At 39.6% G+C, this 21,203-nt stretch overlaps 1 protein-coding gene across 1 annotated transcript in view; it reads right to left on the bottom strand.

Moving 5' to 3' along the window:
* LOC104596250 (SNARE-interacting protein KEULE-like) overlaps positions 1 to 21,203 on the bottom strand; it is a 100,409-nt gene that overhangs the window by 58,239 nt on the left and 20,967 nt on the right. Inside the window, exons 8-12 of the mRNA XM_010257334.3 lie at positions 2,853 to 2,981; positions 1,118 to 1,309; positions 949 to 1,032; positions 741 to 839; positions 583 to 659 (exon numbers count right to left, since the gene is read on the bottom strand). Of these exons, the coding sequence (XP_010255636.1) occupies positions 583 to 659; positions 741 to 839; positions 949 to 1,032; positions 1,118 to 1,309; positions 2,853 to 2,981 (581 nt within the window). The remainder of the gene's footprint in view (positions 1 to 582; positions 660 to 740; positions 840 to 948; positions 1,033 to 1,117; positions 1,310 to 2,852; positions 2,982 to 21,203) is intronic.

The raw sequence follows: 21,203 nt of genomic DNA, 5'->3' as shown, positions 1-21,203 counted from the left end.
TTTTGGAATTCCAAAAGTTGCAAAAAAAAAACCACATAATATGTCCCCAAACACAGAAATAACACAACAATATATAGAGGCTTTAAGAATATTTATAAACCATGCCTGCCAGAGTTTTAGTTAATTCTATATAGCACAATGCCATATAGATAAAATACATATCATAAACAAAATAAATGAATAAACAGCCAATCAAATTTCAAAACATCACCTAATAGTTGCCTGACAAATGCAAGAGCCATATGGTCAACAGTCAACCAAATACTTGGAAACATCCCTGAATCTTTTCATTTGTTAATTACAGCAACATATTTCTTTATCATAACCATTCTTGTCAATTGTTGAATGTACTACAAGTTACCAGCATAAGTCTCAAAGTCCTAAACATATTTTAAAATAAATAAAAGTGAATCAATTGAAAATATTCTTCAAGACAAAAATGGGAGCTTATGATACTTCCCAAAAGAAACAATGTATCATATTAAAAATCAAAGTACAATCATAATGTAATAAGATTAAGCAGTAACATGCACTAAAGATTCATTTAAGGAGAAAAACAATAGGGGAGAAGAAAAAAAGAACCTGGAGCCATGTTGAATTTGTGCAGCTTTGTTCTTTGATATGAAGTTTGTCATCTTGTCATGTAAACGCTCACTAGCCTGGCACACCAGTTAATTGTAAAAGAACATTCACACCATCATGTATCAAAATAAACAAAAGAATTCTAAGCCTAAACGTACATCTGCTATGTGTGCATGACGAAGCTCAAGCCAGATAGGATCATGATCCTCCAAAAGAACTTCCTTTTTCTCGGGGGCTCCACCTGTTTTGCTTGGAACCTAGATAATATATATTTTACCTGTTAATTTCCTTATAAAGTCCACGGAAAAGAAAAATCGGGAAGTGAAGAGAAAAAATACAAAATTAACTCAGGACAGGAAGGTGCACCTCATGCACATATTTATTTCCCTCCATTTCAAGTAAATCATGGCACATAGCATCATATGTCCATTCATGTATGACAGGAGCAATCTAAAAACAAAACATCAACATAATCAACCTGAAAATTTTGACTTAAAATCTATAAGCAAGTCTTTTACAACTGAAACACCCATACCTGATCCACAGATCTGTCCAGGATAATCAATTCACATGTTTCTGCCTGGGGGAAGTTTGGAATAGTAGTTTTGTACTTACTAAGATAATTCCACACTAAAGCAGCTAACTTTGTAGGAACTAATTCACGAAATGATGTCACCGTGGATGCATCAAGGGACTTGGAAGCACGGTATCGAACAAATGGAAACTCCTGAAGAAATATAAAACACCATTGGTTTTTCAAATACAAATTTGTCGTTTAATTAATTTCAAAACAAAATACCAGTACTAATAGAGGTTGTACAATGGGAAAATTACAAAAAGATTCCTCATTCCTTACAAATATACTATCCCTTGACTGTTTACAAAAGGGCTTCCTGTGTAAAGAATGCATTATAGTTCTTTCATTCAAAGACCTTATGTATACTCAACCAAGAATATAACTTTCCTACTAGTTTCCAAACAACTGTATCAACTGAACACTGCCAATTGTGAAAAACTTTCTCATTCATTTCCTGCCAAATAACCGAAAAAATAGGTGCCACAATTAGACCCCAGAAATTTTCCCTTTTTTGAGTCAATCCTTCCAAGTGGCACCCCTTTAGAAACTCCTTCACAGTTGCTGGGAAGCAGCTTCTTACACCAAACATAGCCATAATTCAAGTGCTCAAACCAAAACAGAGAAGCTGTAGTGTAGAAGCAAATGATCTGCCAACTCCAATCGACATTTTAATTTATTTTCCTTGAGGCTTGACTAGGCATTGAATGAGGGATCAAAAGTTACACTTGTTGAATAACATCACTAGAATCAAAAGATGTTAATCCTAATAAACTATTGCAAAAGTAAAGAACTCTTAAGAGCATATTCAATGCCCATGATGCACATTCACTTCTTATAATGTTTTAGCATTTATATATAAGTAAATAACTCTCAAATTAACTTAAGATTCAAAATCAACAATTACAGATTTGGGTTTCTTCAAATCTGTGGTACCTGTACATAAAAGGGAAGGATCAGTGTCATTCCTTTTTAATAAGTGGTGAGACAATACCGTACGAATATTTTGAACAGGTGGGACAAACCACAAGGTATAATAATATCTTTACGTGATTAATGAGGATAAACCATGTAAATCCATAGACATGTATATACATATAGACACCAAAGAAGGAAGAAAAAGTTATTCTCACTAGATGTTGTGTATAATTATCATATTTCAGCCCATCAAAATCCTTCAGAATCATTACCCAATTTATCAAGGTCCTTTCTATTTTTCCTATCAGCCTCTCTATGGGAGAGCATCTAACATTGAAAATACAACAGTTTCTTTCCTTCCAGATGCACCAAAAAGGCACAAAAGGAAGGAGGTTTCTTTGTATGGTTCCTCAACTGCATAACTATAAAATGTCATTAACACAAAAATAAGTAATACTTTATTAAATAAAATTAAACAAAATAACATTAAAGCAATAGACCTTAATATTTGGTGTATAGATGAGGTGGAACAATGCTTTCATCTTAAAGGGCTTTGGAATGCTTACTTTGGTGAGACTATTTGGACTTCCTACTTTAAAGCAGAATTTCTTAAAGGTGAGCACCTGGGTATGGCTGAGACCCCATGCTTTCCACCTAACGTTCAACTTGTTTTTTTTTATGATTACATAAAGCAATAGAAAAATGACATAAAATGAAAAAAAAAATCAATAAATGCCAATCATTGAGAATCAACAAAGAGAAGTTATTTAGTACACACCCTCAATGACGCAAACATTGTGGCAATGCGCATGGCCATTGTATTCAAACATGCATCATATATCTGAGAATTCTCCACATCTTCCCCAAAAAGTTGCTCCAGTGCCTTCTCATTATCAGTTATAAAGCCCTACATGGATAAACCATAGTAGGGTAAAATGCATAATGTTATCAAATGCAACCTAATAAAGTACATAGAAGCCAACAATTAAAGAGAACATACCATCACCAGAGATGCCAAGTATTTCAAAATGATCAAAATTAAGGTAGTCATGAAAGAGTGACTCGGGATTATAATTCCATCATTAAATTTATTAATTCTTCTGCTAACAAAATCACTGGAAATTTTCAAGTGTTTATGTTGGACAGTTTTTGTATGCCCTTAGTTTCAATCAGTTTTGATGTACTTTTGATATTTAATGTAAATAAATGAAGTACATGTTTGATTCATGTTGTGTGGTATACTTTTGTGTAAGACCCTAAAATTGGACACTTAATGAGACTTGTGTTGGTTTTAAATGTTCACAGCCGTTGGGTTAACTCTGGGGAGATTTATCCTGCCAAGGCCGACACTGGTGTGCTGCCAAGTGTTAGGGTGGCTTGTCTCAACCGCCAGGGTGAGACCCAAGGCACATGCAGTGTAGGATTACTTGAACCCTTGAACCGGACCAGATTTCCAGTATTGCCCTAGACCTTGGAGATTGATGGGCAAAACTGAAAAGTTACACCTGACCCCTACACCCGATTATGGTACTGCACTAGGTGTCGGATTGCGTTGTCTTTGATATGCCAATCAGTGAGATCCTTAGCGGGGGTCAAAACCTGGGTATGTTGGGATAGTCTGAGAATTCATCCGAGTGGGTGATCATAGTGACGGGATCAGCCCCTTTGTCAGACAAAGGTAATGATCGGAGATGCACTCTCTCTGATGAAAACCAAACTGCCGGCAGTTGATTTCAATCGTTGGAATTTTGTTTTGCAAAATTTATATATATGATATATATTTAAGTATGGTTTCAAAATGTTTGCAAATGGTTTTAATTCCCGGGATCCATGTAAGTAGAGAGTGCAGCACTGTTCCTTGCAGCCGAGGGAGAGCTCTTCTCTTGTCGGGCAGTGCTTGATCATTATGGGTTGAGAGGTTAAGTGTAAGGCCTTTTGAGATGATACCTGATGGGCTAATCTTGCACCTGCCCACAGTCCCTAGGTTTTTATAAGATGGCATGGCCCAGGGACCACTTAGTGTAAGTGTTGGGCCCATAGAGTCCATGTGATGGGCTCAAGGGGTTCATTGGGCTCTCTAGTGAATTCGGCCAAGCCTTGTAACAGAGGCTGGGCCGAACCCATGTAGCTGGTGTGTAGATCAATGCTTGGGTCCCACACCATACAAAGAAGCCCAACTGGGCAGCAGTTTGGAAGACATTTGAGCACATAACCTTATTGGGCCTAAAGCCCATTTCAGGCTGGCTGATTTGATTAGTCACTATTAAGGGGCAGATCTGAGATTAGGATGAGCCCAAAAGCTTATCTAATCTGCAGATAAGATTAAGAAGAGTTCTAATCCAAATACAGATTTGGATAAGGGCAACTCCTGATATGATCAGGAGATCCTTTCTTAATCATTAAGCAACTGGAGGAAACCCTATTTGAATAACAAGAATTCGAACCCTTGGGACACAGAACACACCCTATAGTTTTGTGAGATAGAATCTCAGAAACCCTAGAGAAGAAAAGCAGTTCACCACCTTTTTCTCTAGTTTCCTCCTGTTGCAGCCGCCACCATCTATCACAGTTCGTTTTCTCTGTCAGAGAAAGATCAAGAAAAAGTTCTTGATATCAGTCTTGGTTGAAAGGCTGATTCGGTTTGGTGCTCATTGTCCTCCAAAGGATTCTTGTAAAGGATTCAGTGTGTAGGACGCACCCTGCTGGTTCTGTTCCACAGTTGCTGTGTCATCTTCAGCAGGAGCAGATGTTGGTGCCTTCTTTGGGCGTGAACACCAACTTTGGGAGATAATAATTCTCTGGATCAGGTATAATTACTCCATTTTCTTATTGGTTCAGATCTGGTTCGGTTCTGATTCAAGTAGGATCCTTGAATCTTGATTCTAAAATTAGGGAATGTGATTCCCAGTTGAAAGGTAGGTAGAAAATTTTTGAAATTCACCCACCCATTCCGCAACTGTTTTGGCGTCCATACGATGGATTCTACCATCCCTTTCAGTTTATAGAGCCCATAAGCTTTTATCTTGCATGTGTAAAACTCTTGCCAAAGTGCATATTGGTAATTAAAGATTTAAAGGAGGTTCTTGCTCAACTAATAAAAAAAAAGATTCTTGTTCATACTGTAGGGCCGCATCAAGGGAAAAATTAAAAAAGTCAGTTGATGAAAATATCAACTACATGAAAATTAAAAAAAAATGACAGAAATATAGGAAGCTTCATTTTGAATTATTATAAAAATTTTATACCATTATAAATATTAATCTTTGAAGATATCTGATAATATTTTTTGAAAAGAATTTGGATAAAAAGGAGATACTAATTTAAATAAATATATCGCTATTAACTGATAAAATGATGCTTTTAAAATGATTACAAAATTTTAAGATAGTTTCTTCCTTCACTAAAAATAAATATAAGGATTTCAAGAATTGTTATAGCACTATTAATTACTATAAAATATACAAAAGTAACTATTTCTCATATTTAGGTTGTAAATATTTTTTAACAACTCAAAAGAGTGCATTCCTCAAAATTGAGTCCAGACAATTGTGTGTAACATGAATCTGAGTATTAGGAGAAAAAGCTAATGGTAAAGTTGAAATATTAAGTTGCAGGCAGTGGTCATCCTATGAAACTAGAACTTAAGTTGGCTTATCTTTAACATGAAAAAAAGTAAACATAGGGCAAATGAAATAAATAAACATGTATATATCACATTCTTGGGATTATAACCCAATGTTAGTGCCTTCTATCTGGGGACTTGGGAGGGGTGGAATGGATACAGACCTAACCCTATCCATTCTTTTTTTTTTATTTTTTTGAAGCCAACCTTAGCCATCCTTTGGGACCCAAACTATAAATGAATAAATAGTTCATGGCCATAATCATAATTTAATACATCCTTCATCAAAAAAAAGAAAACCAAAGCATTTTGATTTTTTATTATTGAGACATTTTTGTTTCTTAGTTTATTGGCTTCAATAAGAGAACATACCCCTTCCAATTTTTTGTATGAGAATATGCCCTCTCATGTTGTATGGAGTTTCAATTAGCATTCATGCTCCAACTGGAACTTTGCATTTTTTTGTGTGCTGTCAATTTAATATTTCAGTCAAAACAGTCAAAATTTAGGGGCCATTTGGTAATGGATGAACTTACTGAATTGAACAACTTACTGCTTTGTCTTTTTTTTTTAAGATAAAATAAAAATTTTATTAAAAGAAATAAGAAATCACCACACAACTTCCACATCAAAGCTAAAAGACTTCAAACCAGCCTTATCCAAAACAAAACCAAAGACAAAATAAAACTAAACCAGAACAACATCCTCAACCCAACACTTGAACCTCTGCACCTCAAAAGCTTCCCTTTCACCAAACGGCTTCTTTGCATCACCCCTTCACCTTCATCCCAAGAAAGAATAATCCAAGAGACTTCCCAATTTCCACCCATCTATCTACTAGTTTGTCAATACCCACTACTTCCTTACTAGAATTGCCCTCCTTAGGAGACTCTTCATTTCCACAGTCCCCTCTCTCCTTTCCCCTTCTTCCTAAAAATGAAATTATGTAGCTGCCTTATATGCCAACAATACAATTTTTCCATCCTTTTTTCCTCCCTTCTCAATCACCTTTTCGCTGACCTCTTTCTCAGCTACAATCTCTTCACCTTCCTTCTCTTTTGTAATCTCTAGCCAATTTTTTCTTTCTTTTCCTTTGAGGCCTCCACATCTATTTGATTAGGAGGAATATAATTTGAAATCGAGTTATCCGGATCTAAATTCAGAGTTGTTACCTTATTTCTGTCTTTCGGTGAGGTTTTCCCTTTAGCCTTAAATTTCAATCTTTTCCTTCTGTAAATTCTCATAATTCTGCCGCTAGGACCATCCGCGAGTAGTCCTTCCTTAAGTCTGTGGAATACTTTAGTCACATGAATTAAATGCTTGTGTAGAGAAGATGGGCCGAAAGGCCCATAGGCTGTTATTCTATGTAATATTTATGTTCTTTTCTGTAATGGGCCTTATTCTGGGCCCATCCTCTTCTATGCTTTGTTTTTGTAATTTTTTGCCCAACCAAGGGCCTCTCTTGTAATTATTCAAGAATTAACTTAATAAAATCGTACTAGAGTGTTAGAGGGGGAGACTAGTTCGAACCTCTCATTCTCTAACCCTCCTTGCCGCAAGCTCTCTCTCTCTCCATCTTCACCAATCTTTTCAGTTGTTTGCCTTTTCTGGTTTTTCATCTAATCTTACACAGTCCATACTTCGAAGGGCTGTTTTTCAACTTGGTATCAGAGCAGGCCTGAGCTTGGCGTGGCTCTCATGTGGTTATAGTCCAGCCGACTACATGAGGGTGTTATAGGGCTGGAGGTTTAGACTCATTCGCCTGATTCTTGGAGGTCATTGGAGGGTGCCCAAGACTTTAATTGTTAGGAGAATAGTTCGGTGACCAGGAAGAATCAGAGAGAATGAATGTTTGACCTGATTTGGAGCTCGAATCAGAGATTGATAAAACTGTAAGTTGCTTCAGTTATTTTTGGGTTATATTTCTGATTTGGGGGGACTGTTAGAGTGTTCGAAACCCCTCTAAATCTGTTCAGCTGTTCAGTTGTGATCAACCTGATTTAACTCAGAGATTTCTGGGTTGGTTTCTCATCTTGTTGGACTGTCAAGTGGCCGAAACCTTTTTGGACTCAGTGGCGCGAGTTCCTACTTCAGTTCAGTTGCATCTTGGACCTATACAGACTGCTCCTGAAGTGGTTCTTACTTGGTGACAGTGGGGTGTTCACTACTACATATATAGTGTTCGTAAAAAGGCCCCTTTAATTACTGTGGATTGTGTTTTGCTCTCTTTAGGGCACCTATTGTTGGGAACCTGGAATCCCTTACTAGGAAGCTACTCTAATCGAGTACAGAGTGTTTGGAGGTCTGTTGGTTATCTCTTGAAGGCTGAATCAAGCCTTCTTCTTCTTGAAAGAGCTGCCACCGAGCTTGGTTCTCACAGCTGTCAGGTCTGAACTAGCCTTGTGAGTTGCTGTGTTTTGTTGCAAATTTAACCCAATCTGAGTTCATCAACAATCAGTACACTAGTAGAAGTTGACCGAAACCCTAATTGAAGTTTTTACATGATGAACTCCTCAGATATTGAGAGTAAGAATGTTGCTGAATATGGACATGCTTTGGGAACCCCAGCTGATTTCTTTGTTGACTGTGACCACGGTTAAACTGGATGGAACCAACTATCTGGCATGGTCACAATCTGTGAAAATTTATATTTGTAGTTGAGGAAAGTGGGGGTTTATCTCCAGGAGCAAGAAGGCTCCCCTAGATGATGATCCCTCTTATGAGAAATGGATGCAAGAGAATTACACCGTTATTGGGTGGCTCGTGAATTCAATGCAGCCACAAATTAGTCAACATTATCTATGGATGAACTCAGCTATGGAAACCTAGGATAGTGTTGCAGAAACCTACTCCCAGAAACTTAATGTAGCCAGAGCCTATAAACTGAGGAGTGATGTGAAGAATTTAAGACAGGGGGAGAAATCCCTTGCGGTATACTTCTCAACCTTGAAATCTCTGTGGCAAAAATTGATCTAATAGATTTTGTGACTTGGGACACTTCCAATGATGCAGAAACCTACAGGAAATTAGTTGAAAAAAATAGGGTTTTTGAGTTCCTAACTGGACTAAACCCTGAATATGACATCACAAAACAAAATATTTTATCCTAGGAAAGTGTCTCGTTGTCACAAGCATATGCTTTGGTCCGCAATGAAGAAAGCAGAAGACAGGTACAGGTTTAAGGGGTTGGCACTAGTGATCACTTTGCAAATATGGGGGTTAAACCCAAAGGAGTTGTAGGGGCTCCTAGTGGCTCTGGAAATAAGGAGGTTGTATGTGAATATTGCAAGAAGCCAAAGCACACCAAAGACAAGTACTGGAAATTACATCCCGGTCTTGTTCCTGTTCGATTCCAGAAGAAACATGATAGTAGAAAGACAGGGAGTGCAAATGTAGCACTGGTACAGATACTGAAGTTGAGTCTGCCTGTGCACAGTTGGCGGCCATGAAAGTTGAGTATGAAAAATTTGGAAAGATGATCAGTCATCTCGAAGGTGTAACTTCATCTTCCAACCCTTCAGGAAGTCCAGCCACCTCTGCATTTGCTCACTTAGGTATAAGAGCCTCTGCTAATCATGCAACCACCTCAAATAATCTTAAGACCCCTTGGATCATCGAGTCAAGTGCATCATTGACTCAAGTGCTTCTGATCGCATGACCAACCTTTCTACTTTGTTTGTTTCATATGATTTGCTCCCTGGTCGTGATAAAATCATCTTAACCGATGGCTCTCTTGCCTCTATTTCTGGAAAGGGAACTGTCAAGGCTACAAACTCCTAACTCCTACCTTCTACTCTTCATGTACCTAGATTAAATACAAATTTGTTATCTGTAAGTAGCTTAACCAAGTCATTAAATTGTTGTGTAACCTTCTTTCCTTCCTAGTGTGTTTTTCAGGATCTGGAGTCACGGAAAGTGATTGGGAGTGGCCATGAAGCGAATGGAATATACTTGTTCGATACTCCTGGACAATGCCTTAATCAGCCTAGGAATGCTGCTTTTGGTTCTACCTCTTTAGAGTCTTTCAGTCGAATTATGTTGAGTCATTGTCGTTTGGGTTATTTGCCTTTTTCTGCTTTAAGTCATCTATTCCCTGAATTGTTCAAGGGAATCAGTGTGTCCAGTCTTAATTGTGAATCGTGTTAGTTATCAAAGCATTGTGAATCGTGTTAGTCATCTATTCCCTGCTTTAAGTCAACTATTACCCTTTGAGCAATAAAAGATCTTCTTTTCCTTTTAATATTGTGCACTCTGATGTGTGGGGGCCTTACCACTTATCCTCTATGGGGGGCTACAGATACTTCATCCTGTTTATTGATGATTTTTCTGAATTCACTTGGATATTCCTAATGAAGTCTCGTAATGAAGTTCCAAGACTTGTGAGGCAATTTGATGAATATGTTTTAACCCAGTTTGATACCAAGATTAAAATTTTCAGATCTGACAATGCAAAAGAATATTTTGAGAAGAACTTATCCTCGTATCTCTTTGACATGGGGGTTATTCATCAAAGTTCCTGTGTTAAAACCCCTGAACAGAATGGAGTTGCTGAAAGGAAAAATAGGCATATTGTTGAAGTTGCAAGGAGCCTTTTGTTTGCCTCACATGTTCCTACAAGATTTTGGGGTGATGTTGTTCTCACTGCTACCTACCTCATAAACCGTATGCCATCCAGGGTTCTAGGATTTAAATCCCCCTTCAGTCTTCTTCATCCAGACAAGGACCTCTTTCCTATTCCTCTTTGTGTGTTTGGTTGCACCTGTTATGTACACATTCCAAGTGCCCAGAGACATAAATTTGAACCAAAAGCCAACAAGTGTATCTTCCTTGGTTATTCCCCCACACAGAAGGGTTACTGTTGTTTTGATCCAAAGACTGACACTCGATATGTCTCAATGGATGTTACCTTTGATGAACTTTCCCCTTTTTATGGTTCCTCTCAGGAAGGACAATGTCCACAGGGGGAGAGTTTGTCACAAGTGTTTGCTCTTCCTCTCCCTGTCCCAGTTGAGTCTCATGATGAGCCTGTGTCCTCTCCAAATGAATCAAGGGAGGATCAGCCACTCCATTCTCCTTGTCCTAGTGTTCCTATCTCTTTACCACCTCATCCTACCCACAATCCTAAGGTGTATCAAAGGCAAAGATCTAGGAATGAGCAGGTTGTTTCCCTTCCAACAAGTGAGCCTCATGTTCCAATCACAGATGAGACAACAGGTGTTGTTTCAACCCCTTTGGAACCATCTTTCCCGGATCTTAATGTTTCCATTGCTGTTAGGAAAGGAAAACGGAAGTGCACTGCATACTGCATTTCAAAACACCTTTCTTATGGTCTGTTTTCTCCTTCATACTTTTCTTATCTCTCTTCAATTGCTTTTAATCCTATTCCCAGGACTGTGCCAGAAGCTCTTGAGATTCCAGAATGGAGAGATGCCATGAAATCTGAAATGGATGCCCTACACAAGAATGATACTTGGGAAGTGGTGGATTTGCCTAAAGGGAAGGATCCGGTTGGTTGCAAGTGGGTCTTTACCATTAAATACCGGGCTGATGGGACTATTGAGAGGTACAAGGCCCGACTAGTTGCAAAAGGCTACACACAGACGTATGGGATTGACTATCTGGAGACCTTTGCACCTGTTGCTAAGATGACATCTGGAAGGGTTCTCTTATCTCTGGCAGCTCAGTTTGATTGGCCCCTTTATTAGTTGGATGTAAATAATGCATTTCTGAATGGTGACTTACATGAGAAGGTTTATATATCTCTCCCTCCAGGAATGTACGGAAGTGATATGCAAGGAAAGGTATGCAAATTGAAGAAGTCCCTTTATGGCCTCAAACAGTCTCCTAGAGCATGGTTTGAGAGATTTAGAGCAGCACTTGTTAACTTCGGCTATGCTCAGACACAGTCTGATCATACTCTTTTTGTGAAGAGAAGTGAATCTCTGGCAGTATATCTCATTGTGTATGTTGATGATATTGTTGTGACTGGTAATGATGCTTCAGAAATTTGTGCTCTTAAGTCTTTCATTTGTACAGAATTTGAGATTAAGGACCTGGGGGAATTGAGATACTTCCTTGGCATAGAAGTTGCTAGATCCAAGGATGGGATCCTTATCTCCCAAAGGAAGAATGTCCTTGACTTGCTTTCTGAAACTGGGAAGATGGGTGCTAAACCATCCGCAACTCCTATTGATACGACTAACAAACTTTCTGCTTCAGATGGAACATTGTTGGAAGACAAAGGGGTCTTTCAGAGACTTCTTGGGAAACTCTTGTACCTGTGCATGACTCGGCCAAATATTGCATATGCTGTCAGTTGTATTAGCCAGTTCATGCATGCTCACCGAGATACTCATATGGTAGTCGTAGAACGAATTCTATGTTATTTGAAAGGCTCTCCAGGAAATGGAATTCTGTTTACCAAGCATGGTCATATGAAACTTGAAGCCTATAATGACGCTGACTGGGCTGGAAATATTGATGACAGAAGATCTACTTCAGGGTATTGCAGTTTGGTGGCTGGTAATGTTGTCTCTTGGAGGAACAAGAAACAATCAGTTGAGTCTCTGAACTGTTGTGGCTAAGGTCATTGATGGAGGAACTTGGGATTGAGTATGACAAGCCAATGATGTTGTACTGTGATAATCAGGCCGCCATTAACATTGCCCACAACCCAGTACAACATGATAGAACTAAGCATATTGAGGTTGATAGACACTTTATTGGAGAAAGAGTCTCTTCGGGTGAAGTGTGTCTTCCCTTCATCACTTCTGAAGGACAATTGGCAGATTTTCTCACCAAGGGCATTCCCAAGGCAAGGCTTCAACATGACACTGGCAAGCTGGGCATGATTAACATCTATGCTCAACTTGAGGGGGAGTGTAGAGAAGATAGGCCGAAAGGCCCATAGGCTGTTATTCTATGTTATATTTATGTTCTTTTCTGTAATGGGCTTTATTCTGGGCCCATCCTCTTCTATCCTGTGTTTTTGTAATTTCTTGCCTAACCAAGGGCCTCTCTTGTAATTATTCAAGAATTAACTTAATAAAATTGTATTAGAGTGTTAGAGGGGGAGATTAGTTCAAACCTCTCATCCTCTAACCCTCCTTGCCGCCAGCTCTCTCTCTCCATCTTCACCAATCTTTCCAGCTGTTTGCCTTTTCTGCTTTTTCATCTAATCTTACACAGTCCCATACTTCGAAGGGTTGTTTTTCAACTGCTTGCTTCTCGAACCTTTGGGTTTTCTGAGATGCCCTATTTTAAGTGTGTTGTTAACAGGATTTTCCGAGACACCTTCAGCCCTTCTCCTTCCTAGATCCACCCCCAATTTTCCTACTAAAACTTATTTCCTCAAAACTTCCTCTTCAAACGCCTGAACCAAATCCATTTCACTTGTTTCCCCCCAGAAGCCATAACCATCTCCCTACAATCAGGCTTTCTTGAACTTACCCCGCTCTTCAACACACAACCTTGCTCAATTGCTTCATTTCCTTCGATCTTGTTAGAATTGACAATACAAGGTATTTAGGTCTTTTGTCTATCTAATTGAGATTGAATCGTTTCTTTTGTCTGAGTTTAAGTTATTTGTCCCATACTTAATGAGGGACAATATTGACTTTTATAATTCAATATATACAATATAAATACAGTTGAAAAACAGTCCTAGAAGTATGGGACTGTGCAAGAAAACCAGAAAACTAACAAGAGAAGATTAGAGAAGATTAGAGAAGGACAGAGAGAAAGAGAGCTGCAGCAAGGAGAGTTAGAGGATGAGGAGTTCGAACTAATCCTCCCTCTAACACTCTAATACTCTTTTATTAAGTTAATCTTTGAGTAATTACAAGAGAGGTCCTTAGTTGGACAAGAAATTACAAAAAAGGAACATAGAAGAGTATGGGCGCAAAATAAGGCCCATTATAGAGAAGAACATAAAGATATTATAAATTAACAGCCTATGGGCCATTCGGCCCATCTTCTCTACACTCCCCCTCAAGTTGAGCATAGATGCTAATCATGCCCATCTTGCCAGTGTCATGCTGAAGCCTTGCCTTGGGAAGACCTTTGGTGAGGAAATCTGCCAATTATCCTTCAGAGGTAATGAATGGAAGACACACTTCACCTGAAGAGACTCTTTCCCGAATAAAGTGTCTATCAACCTCAATATGTTTAGTTCTATCATGTTGTACGGGGTTGTGGGCAATGTTGATGGTAGTCTGATTATCACAGTACAACATCATTGGCTTGTCATAATCAATCCCGAGTTCTTCCATCAATGACCTTAGCCACAACAGTTCAGAGACTCCATGTGCCATGGCCCTGTATTCTGCTTCTGCTGAGGATCGGGCCACAACTAATTTTTCTTGCTCCTCCAAGAGACAACATTACCAGCCACCAGACTACAATACCCTGAAGTGGATCTTTTGCCATCAATATTTCCAGCCCAGTCAGCATCAGTATAGGCTTCGAGTTTCAGATGTCCATGCTCGGTAAACAGAATCCCTTTTCCTAGAGAGCCTTTCAAATAACACAGAACTCATTCTGCAGCTGCCATATGAGTATCTCTAGGTGCATGCATGTACTGGCTAATACAGCTAACAGCATATGCAATATCTGGCCGAGTCATGCACAGGTACAGAATCTTCCCAAGAAGTCTCTGAAAAACCCCTTTGTCTTCCAACAATGTCCCATCTGAAGCAGATAGTTTGTGACTCATATCAATAGGAGTTACAGCTGGTCCAGCACCCATCTTCCCAGTTTCAAAGAGCAAGTCAAGGACATACTTCCTTTGGGAGATAAGAATCTCATTCTAGGATCTAGCAACTTCTAAGCCAAGGAAGTATCTCAATTCTCCCAGATCCTTAAATCTCAAATTTTGTACGAAGGAAAGACTTAAGAGAACGAATTCCTGAGGCATCATTACCAGTCAGTACAATGTCATCAACATACACAATAAGATAGACTGCCAGGGATTCACTTCTCTTCACAAAAAGAGTATGATCTGATAGTGTCTGAGTGTAGCCAAATTTAACAAGTATTCTAAATTTCTCAAACCATGCTCTAGGAGATTGTTTGAGGCCATAAAGAGATTTCTTCAATTTGCATACCTTTCCTAGCATCTCATTTCCATACATTCCTGGAGGGAGAGACATATAGACTTCCTCATATAAGTCACCATTCAGAAATGCATTCTTTACATCCAATTGATAAAGGGGCCAATCAAAGTGAGCTACCAGAGATAAGAGAACTCTTACAGATGTCATCTTTGCAACAGGAGCAAAGGTCTCCAAGTAATTAATCCCATACGTCTGTGTGTACCCTTTGGCAACCAGTCTGGCCTTATACCTCTCAATAGTCCCATCAGCCCGGTATTCAATGGTAAAAACCCACTTGCAAACCGGATCCTTCCCTTCAGGAAAATCCACCACTTCCCAAGTATCATTTTTGTGTAGGGCATCCATCTCAAATTGCATGGCATCTCTCCATTCTGGAATCTCAAGAGCTTCTGACACAAATCTAGGAATAGGGTTAGAAGCAACTGAAGAGAGATAGGCAAAGTATGAAGGAGAAAGTAGGTCATAAGAAAGGTGTTTGGAAATGCAGTGTGCAGTGCACTTCCGTTTTCCTTTCCTAACAGCAATAGGAACATCAAGATCCGGGAAAGATGGTTCCAAAGAAGTTAAAACAACATTTGTTGTCTCATCTGCGATTGGAAGTGTATGAGGCTCATCTGCTGTAAGATAAACAACCTGCTCATTCCTGGACCTTTGCCTTTGATACACCTTGGGATTGTGGGTAGGACGAGGAGGTAAAGAGATAGGAGTACTAGGACAAGAAGAATGAAGTGACTGGTCCTCCCTTGATTCATTTTCTGAGGACACAGGCCTATCAAGAGACTCAACTGGAACAGGGAGAGGAAGAGCAAACACTTGTGACAAACTCTCCCCCTGTTGACAATGTCCTTCCTGAGAGGACCCATAAAAAGGAGAAAGTTCATCAAAGGTAACATCCATGGAGACATATCGAGTGCCAGTCTTTGGATCAAAACAACAGTAACCCTTTTGTGTGGGGGAATAACCAAGGAAGATACACTTGTGGGCTTTTGGTTCAAACGTATGTCTCTGGACACTTGGAATGTGTACATAACAGGTGCAGCCAAACACACGGAGAGGAATCGGGAAGAGATCCTTGTCTGGATGAAGAAGACTGAAGGGGGATTTAAACCCTAGAACCCTGGATGGCATACGGTTTATGAGATAGGTAGCAGTGAGAACAACATCACCCCAAAATCTTGTGGGAACATGTGAGGCAAACAAAAGGCTCCTTGCAACTTCAACAATATTCCTATTTTTTCTTTCAGCAACTCCATTCTGTTCAGGGGTTCTAACACAGGAACTTTGATGAACAACTCCCATGTCAGAGAGATACAAGGATAAACTCTTCTCAAAATACTCTATAGCATTGTCAGATCTGAAAATCTTGATTCTGGTATCAAACTGAGTTAAAACAAATTCATGAAATTGCCTCACAAGTCTTGGAACTTCTTCACGAGATTTCATTAGGTATATCCAAGTGAATCTAAAAAAGTCATCAATAAACAGGATGAAATATCTGTAGCCCCCCATAAAAGATAAGTGGTAAGGCCCCCACACATCAGAGTGCATAATATTAAAAAGAGAAGAGGATCTTTTATTGCCCAAAGGGTAACTGTTTCTACAATGCTTTGATAACTGACAAGACTCACAATTAAGACTGGACACACCAACTCCCTTAAACAGTTTAGGAAATAGATGACTTAAAGCAGAAAAAGACAAATGACCCAAACGACAATGACTCAACATGATTCGACTGACAGACTCTGACAAGGTAGACCCAAAGGCAGCATTCTTAGGATGATCAATGCATTGTCCAGGAGTGTCAAGCAGGTATATTCCATTCGCTTCATGGCCACTCCCAATCACCTTCCGAGACTCCAGGTCCTGAAAAACATAATGAGAAGGAATAAAGGTTACACAACAATTCAATGATTTGGTTAAGCTACTTACAGATAACAAATTAGTATTCAATCTAGGTACATGAAGGGCAGAGGATAGGAGTAAGGAGTCTGTAGCCTTGACAGTTCCCTTGCTAGAAATAGAGGCAAGAGAGTTATCATCTAAGGTGATTTTGTCACGACTAGGAAGCAAATCATATGAAACAAACAAAGTGGAAAGATTGGTCATGTGATCAGAAGCACCTGAGTCTATGATCCAAGGGATCTTAGGATTACCTGAGGTGGTTGCATGGTTAGCAAAAGCCCTTATACTTGAGTGAGCAAATGCAGTGGTGCCTGAATTTTCTGAAGGGTTGGATGATGACGTCACTCCTTCAAGATGGCTGATCATCTTTCCAAACTTTTCATACTCAGCCTTCATGGCTGCCAATTGTGCACAGGCAGACTCAATTTCAGCATCTGTACCCGTGGCTGCATTTGCACTCCCTGTCTTCCTACCATCATTTTTCTTCTGAAATTGAGCAGGAACAAGTCCGGGATGTAATTTCCAGCACTTGTCCTTGGTGTGCTTTGGCTTCTTGCAATATTCACAAATAACCTCTTTCTTTCCAGTGCCACTGGGAGCCCCTATAACTCCTTTGGGTTTAACCCCCATATTTGCAAATGCATTAGTGCCAACTCCTTGTACATGTACCTGTCTTCTGCTTTCTTCACTACTGACTAAAGCATATGCTTGTGATAGTGAGACACTTTCCTTGGACAGAATATTTTGTTTTGTGATGTCATATTCAGGGTTTAGCCCAGTTAGGAACTCAGAAACCCTGTTCCTTTCAACTAATTTCCGGTAGGTCTTTGCATCATTGGGAGTATCCCATGTCACTTCCTCTATTAGATCAATTTCTTGCCACAGAGATTTCAAGGTAGAGAAATATGCTGCAAGGGATTTCTCCCCCTGTCTCAGATTCTTCACATCACTCCTTAGTTTATAGGATCTGGCTACATTCAGTTTTTAGGAGTACGTTTCTGCAACACTATCCCAGATTTCCTTAGCCGAATTCATCCAGAGATAATTTTGACTAATCTGTGGCTGCATTGAATTCACAAGCCACCTAATCACTGTGTAATTCTCTTGCACCCATTTCTCATAAGAGGGATCATCCACTGGGGGAGCTTTCTTGCTCTCAGAGATAAACCCCCACTTTCCTCTACTGCAAATATGAATTTTTACGGATTGTGACCAGGCCAAATAATTGGTTCCATCCAGTTTAACTGTAGTTACAGCCAACAAGGAATCAGTTGTAGTTCCCGAAGTATATCCATATTCAATAGTACTCTTGTTCTCAATTTCTGAGAAGTCCATTATGTAACAACTTCAATTAGAGTTTCGGCAAGCCACCAATAGTATACTGATTTTAAAGAACTCAGATTGAGTTGAATCAACAACAAACTCAGTTCAGGCCTGACAGCCGTGAGAACCAAGTTCAGTGGCAGCACTTTCAAGAAGAAGAAGGCCTGATTCAGCCTTCAAGGAACAATCAGCCGACCTCCAAACACTATGTATTCTTGGTTCCCAACAATATTTTCCCAAAGAGAACAAAAAATATAATCCACAGTACTTAAGAGGCCTTTTTACAAACACTATGTATGCAGCAGTCAACACTTCACTGTTAACTAGCAGGAATCACTTCAAGAACACTCTGTATAGGTCCAAGAAGTAGCTGAACTAAAGTAGAGACTCATACCACTGAGCCCAAACAACTTTCGGCCACTTGGCAGTCCAATAAGATAAGAAAATAACCCAGAAATCTCTGAGTTAAAAACAGTCCAGCAACAGCCGAACTGTAGAGCAGATATAGAGGAGTTTCGAGTACTTTAATAGCTCCCCAAATCAGAAAAATACCCCAGCAACAACTCAGCAATAACTGAAGCAACTTACAGTCGTATGAATCTCTGATTTGAGCTTCAAATCAGGCCGAACAATCTATCTCTCTGATTCTTCCTGGTCACCGAACTAATCTCCAAGAAAATAGAGTCTTGGGCACCCTTTAATGACCTCAAAGAGTCAGGCAAGTGAGCCTAAACTTCCAGCCCTAAAACACCCTCATGCAGTCGGCTGGACTACAACCACATGAGAGCCACGCCAGGCTCAGTCCCGCTTTGATACCAAGTTGAAAAACAGTCTTAGAAGTATGGGACTGTGCAAGAAAACCAGAAAACTAACAAGAGAAGATTAGAGAAGATTAGAGAAGGAGAGAGAGAGAGAGAGAGAGAGTTGCGGCAAGGAGAGTTAGAGGATGAGGAGTTCGAACTAATCCTCCCTCTAACACTCTAATACTCTTTTATTAAGTTAATCTTTGAGTAATTACAAGAGAGGTCCTTAGTTGAACAAGAAATTACAAAAAATGAACATAGAAGAGTATGGGTCCAGAATAAGGCCCATTACAGAGAAGAACATAAAGATAATATAAAGTAACAGCCTATGGGCCATTCGGCCCATCTTCTCTACAAATACAAACTGGGTCGGCTGGGTCAGTGAAGACTTTTCTCTCCTAGACCGAACCCTTCTTCTCCTCTTCCTCTTCTTCTTCTTCTTCTTCTTCTTCTTCTTCTTCTTCTTCTCCTTCTCCTTCCTACATACTTTGAACCTAGAACTGAACTAGGGTTAATTAACCTATTCACATGGTATCAGAGCAATAAGAAACCAGTTTCAAACTTAATCGTCCTTCGTCTTCCTGGGATCGCCATATCAGAATTTTTTTGAAGTAACTCTTAGAAAAATTGGAAGATCGATAAGAGGCCAAAAAAGAGCAATTGTTTTTTGTTCTTGGAAGTAAATATGCCTCTAGTTGTTGTGGTGGTGATCGACGTTGTGGTGTACTAAATGCCCTCTACTCGATGATACTAAGGGGGCTGGTTGTGGACAGGTGTGAACAAAAATCTCTATTCAGTTAATAGTGGAGTGTGGTTGCTTCTTTTTGGGCTGGATTTCATTTATGTGGCAGTGTGGATTGGTAGGTATGCATATGAACCTCTTTTACTTATGTTTATACTTGGATGTGTGTTGACAGTAGGGTTTTCGAGTGCTGAACTCATGACAACAGTAGTATGGTCATAATTATATTTTATTGTGAAGTGTGTGGTGAGGTGCTGAATAGTAGAGGGTGACTCTTTTGTTTATTATAGTGATTTCTTTGTGGGGTGAGGTGAATCGGTTAGGATGGCATCAACTGGAGAAGGTGGTGACAATAAGACAAGTGTAATGATTTCTCCTGATTACTTAAATGTTCAAATGACCTCTATTAAATTTAATGGTGAGAACTATGTGACATGGGCAAAATCTGTGGTGGTGTTTTTAAAACCCAAGAAAAAGGTGAAACATGTGAGAGAGGAAAAACCCTCTTCTGATTCTCTAGGGTTTAGTGATTGGGAACAGGAGGATGCACAGATTATGACCTGGTTATGGAATAGCATGGAGCCTAAAATTAGTGTGAATTTTATGTTCCTGGATACAGCTAAGGAAACCTGGGACCATGCTAAGAAACTTTATTCTGGTCAAGATAATACCACTAGAGTATATCAGCTTTATCAAGAGTACTTTAACTTGAAGCAAGGTAACCAAAGCTTGGAAGAATACTATGGAAGCATGAGAAACCTCTGTAATGAGCTTAATGTATATCATCCTCTGACTCCAGATGTTCAAGTTCAGCAACAACAGCGAGAGCAACTTGATGTGACAAGGTTTCTAGTGGGTTTAAAGGCTGAATATGAACTTGTTCGAGCACAAATACTGGGAACGTCTACTCTCTCCTCTCTTGAAGAAGTGTTTGCCCGTCTTCGGAGGATTTCTATTGATTCTTCAGAGTCTTCCTCTCTCTCGGACAGGTCTGGTTTTGTGGTGACTAGAGGGGGAGGTCATGGAAATAGTGGTGGTGGAGGTGGTTGTAGGTTTCTAGGAAACCGAGGTGGCCATATGTTTAATCATACAGGGGTCCGCAGTGGACGTCGAAAGTCAGGGGGAGGTCGTGGTAGAGGAAGAAGTAATGGAGCTAGGAAATGCACATAGTGTGGATTAGAGGGACATAGTGTTAATTTTTGTTATGATTTACATGGTCCACCCAACACTTGGGCTAATCATGCTGTAACTAGTGGCAGTGGTACAGTTAGTGCAAACCAGCTGACTAATCAGACCCCCTCCACATCTACTGGTGCTTTCGGGAAGGAAAAGGTGAGTCTCCCATATGAGGTATATGAGAAGTTCCTCCAAACATCCTCTCAGTAGAACATAGCTACTCTTGCCCATTTAGGTATGGCTTGCTTGGCTTCCAAACCCTCACACTGGATCATTGACTCTAGAGCCTCGGATCATATGTCTGGGACTCCAGATATGTTTTCTTCATTCTCCCCATCTTCTACTTCTCAAACAAATACTCTTGCTAATGGTTCTACCTCACCCATCTGTGCTATTGGTGATGTTGCTTTGACCTCATTGTCCTTATCCTCTATTTTATATGTACCTA

The sequence above is a fragment of the Nelumbo nucifera genome, chromosome 1 (genome assembly GCF_055504915.1).
Source record: "Nelumbo nucifera cultivar China Antique chromosome 1, China Antique-T2T, whole genome shotgun sequence".
NCBI lineage: Eukaryota > Viridiplantae > Streptophyta > Magnoliopsida > Proteales > Nelumbonaceae > Nelumbo > Nelumbo nucifera.
Note: the sequence above shows the minus strand (reverse complement) of the source record. Positions and strands in the feature narration are given on the sequence as shown.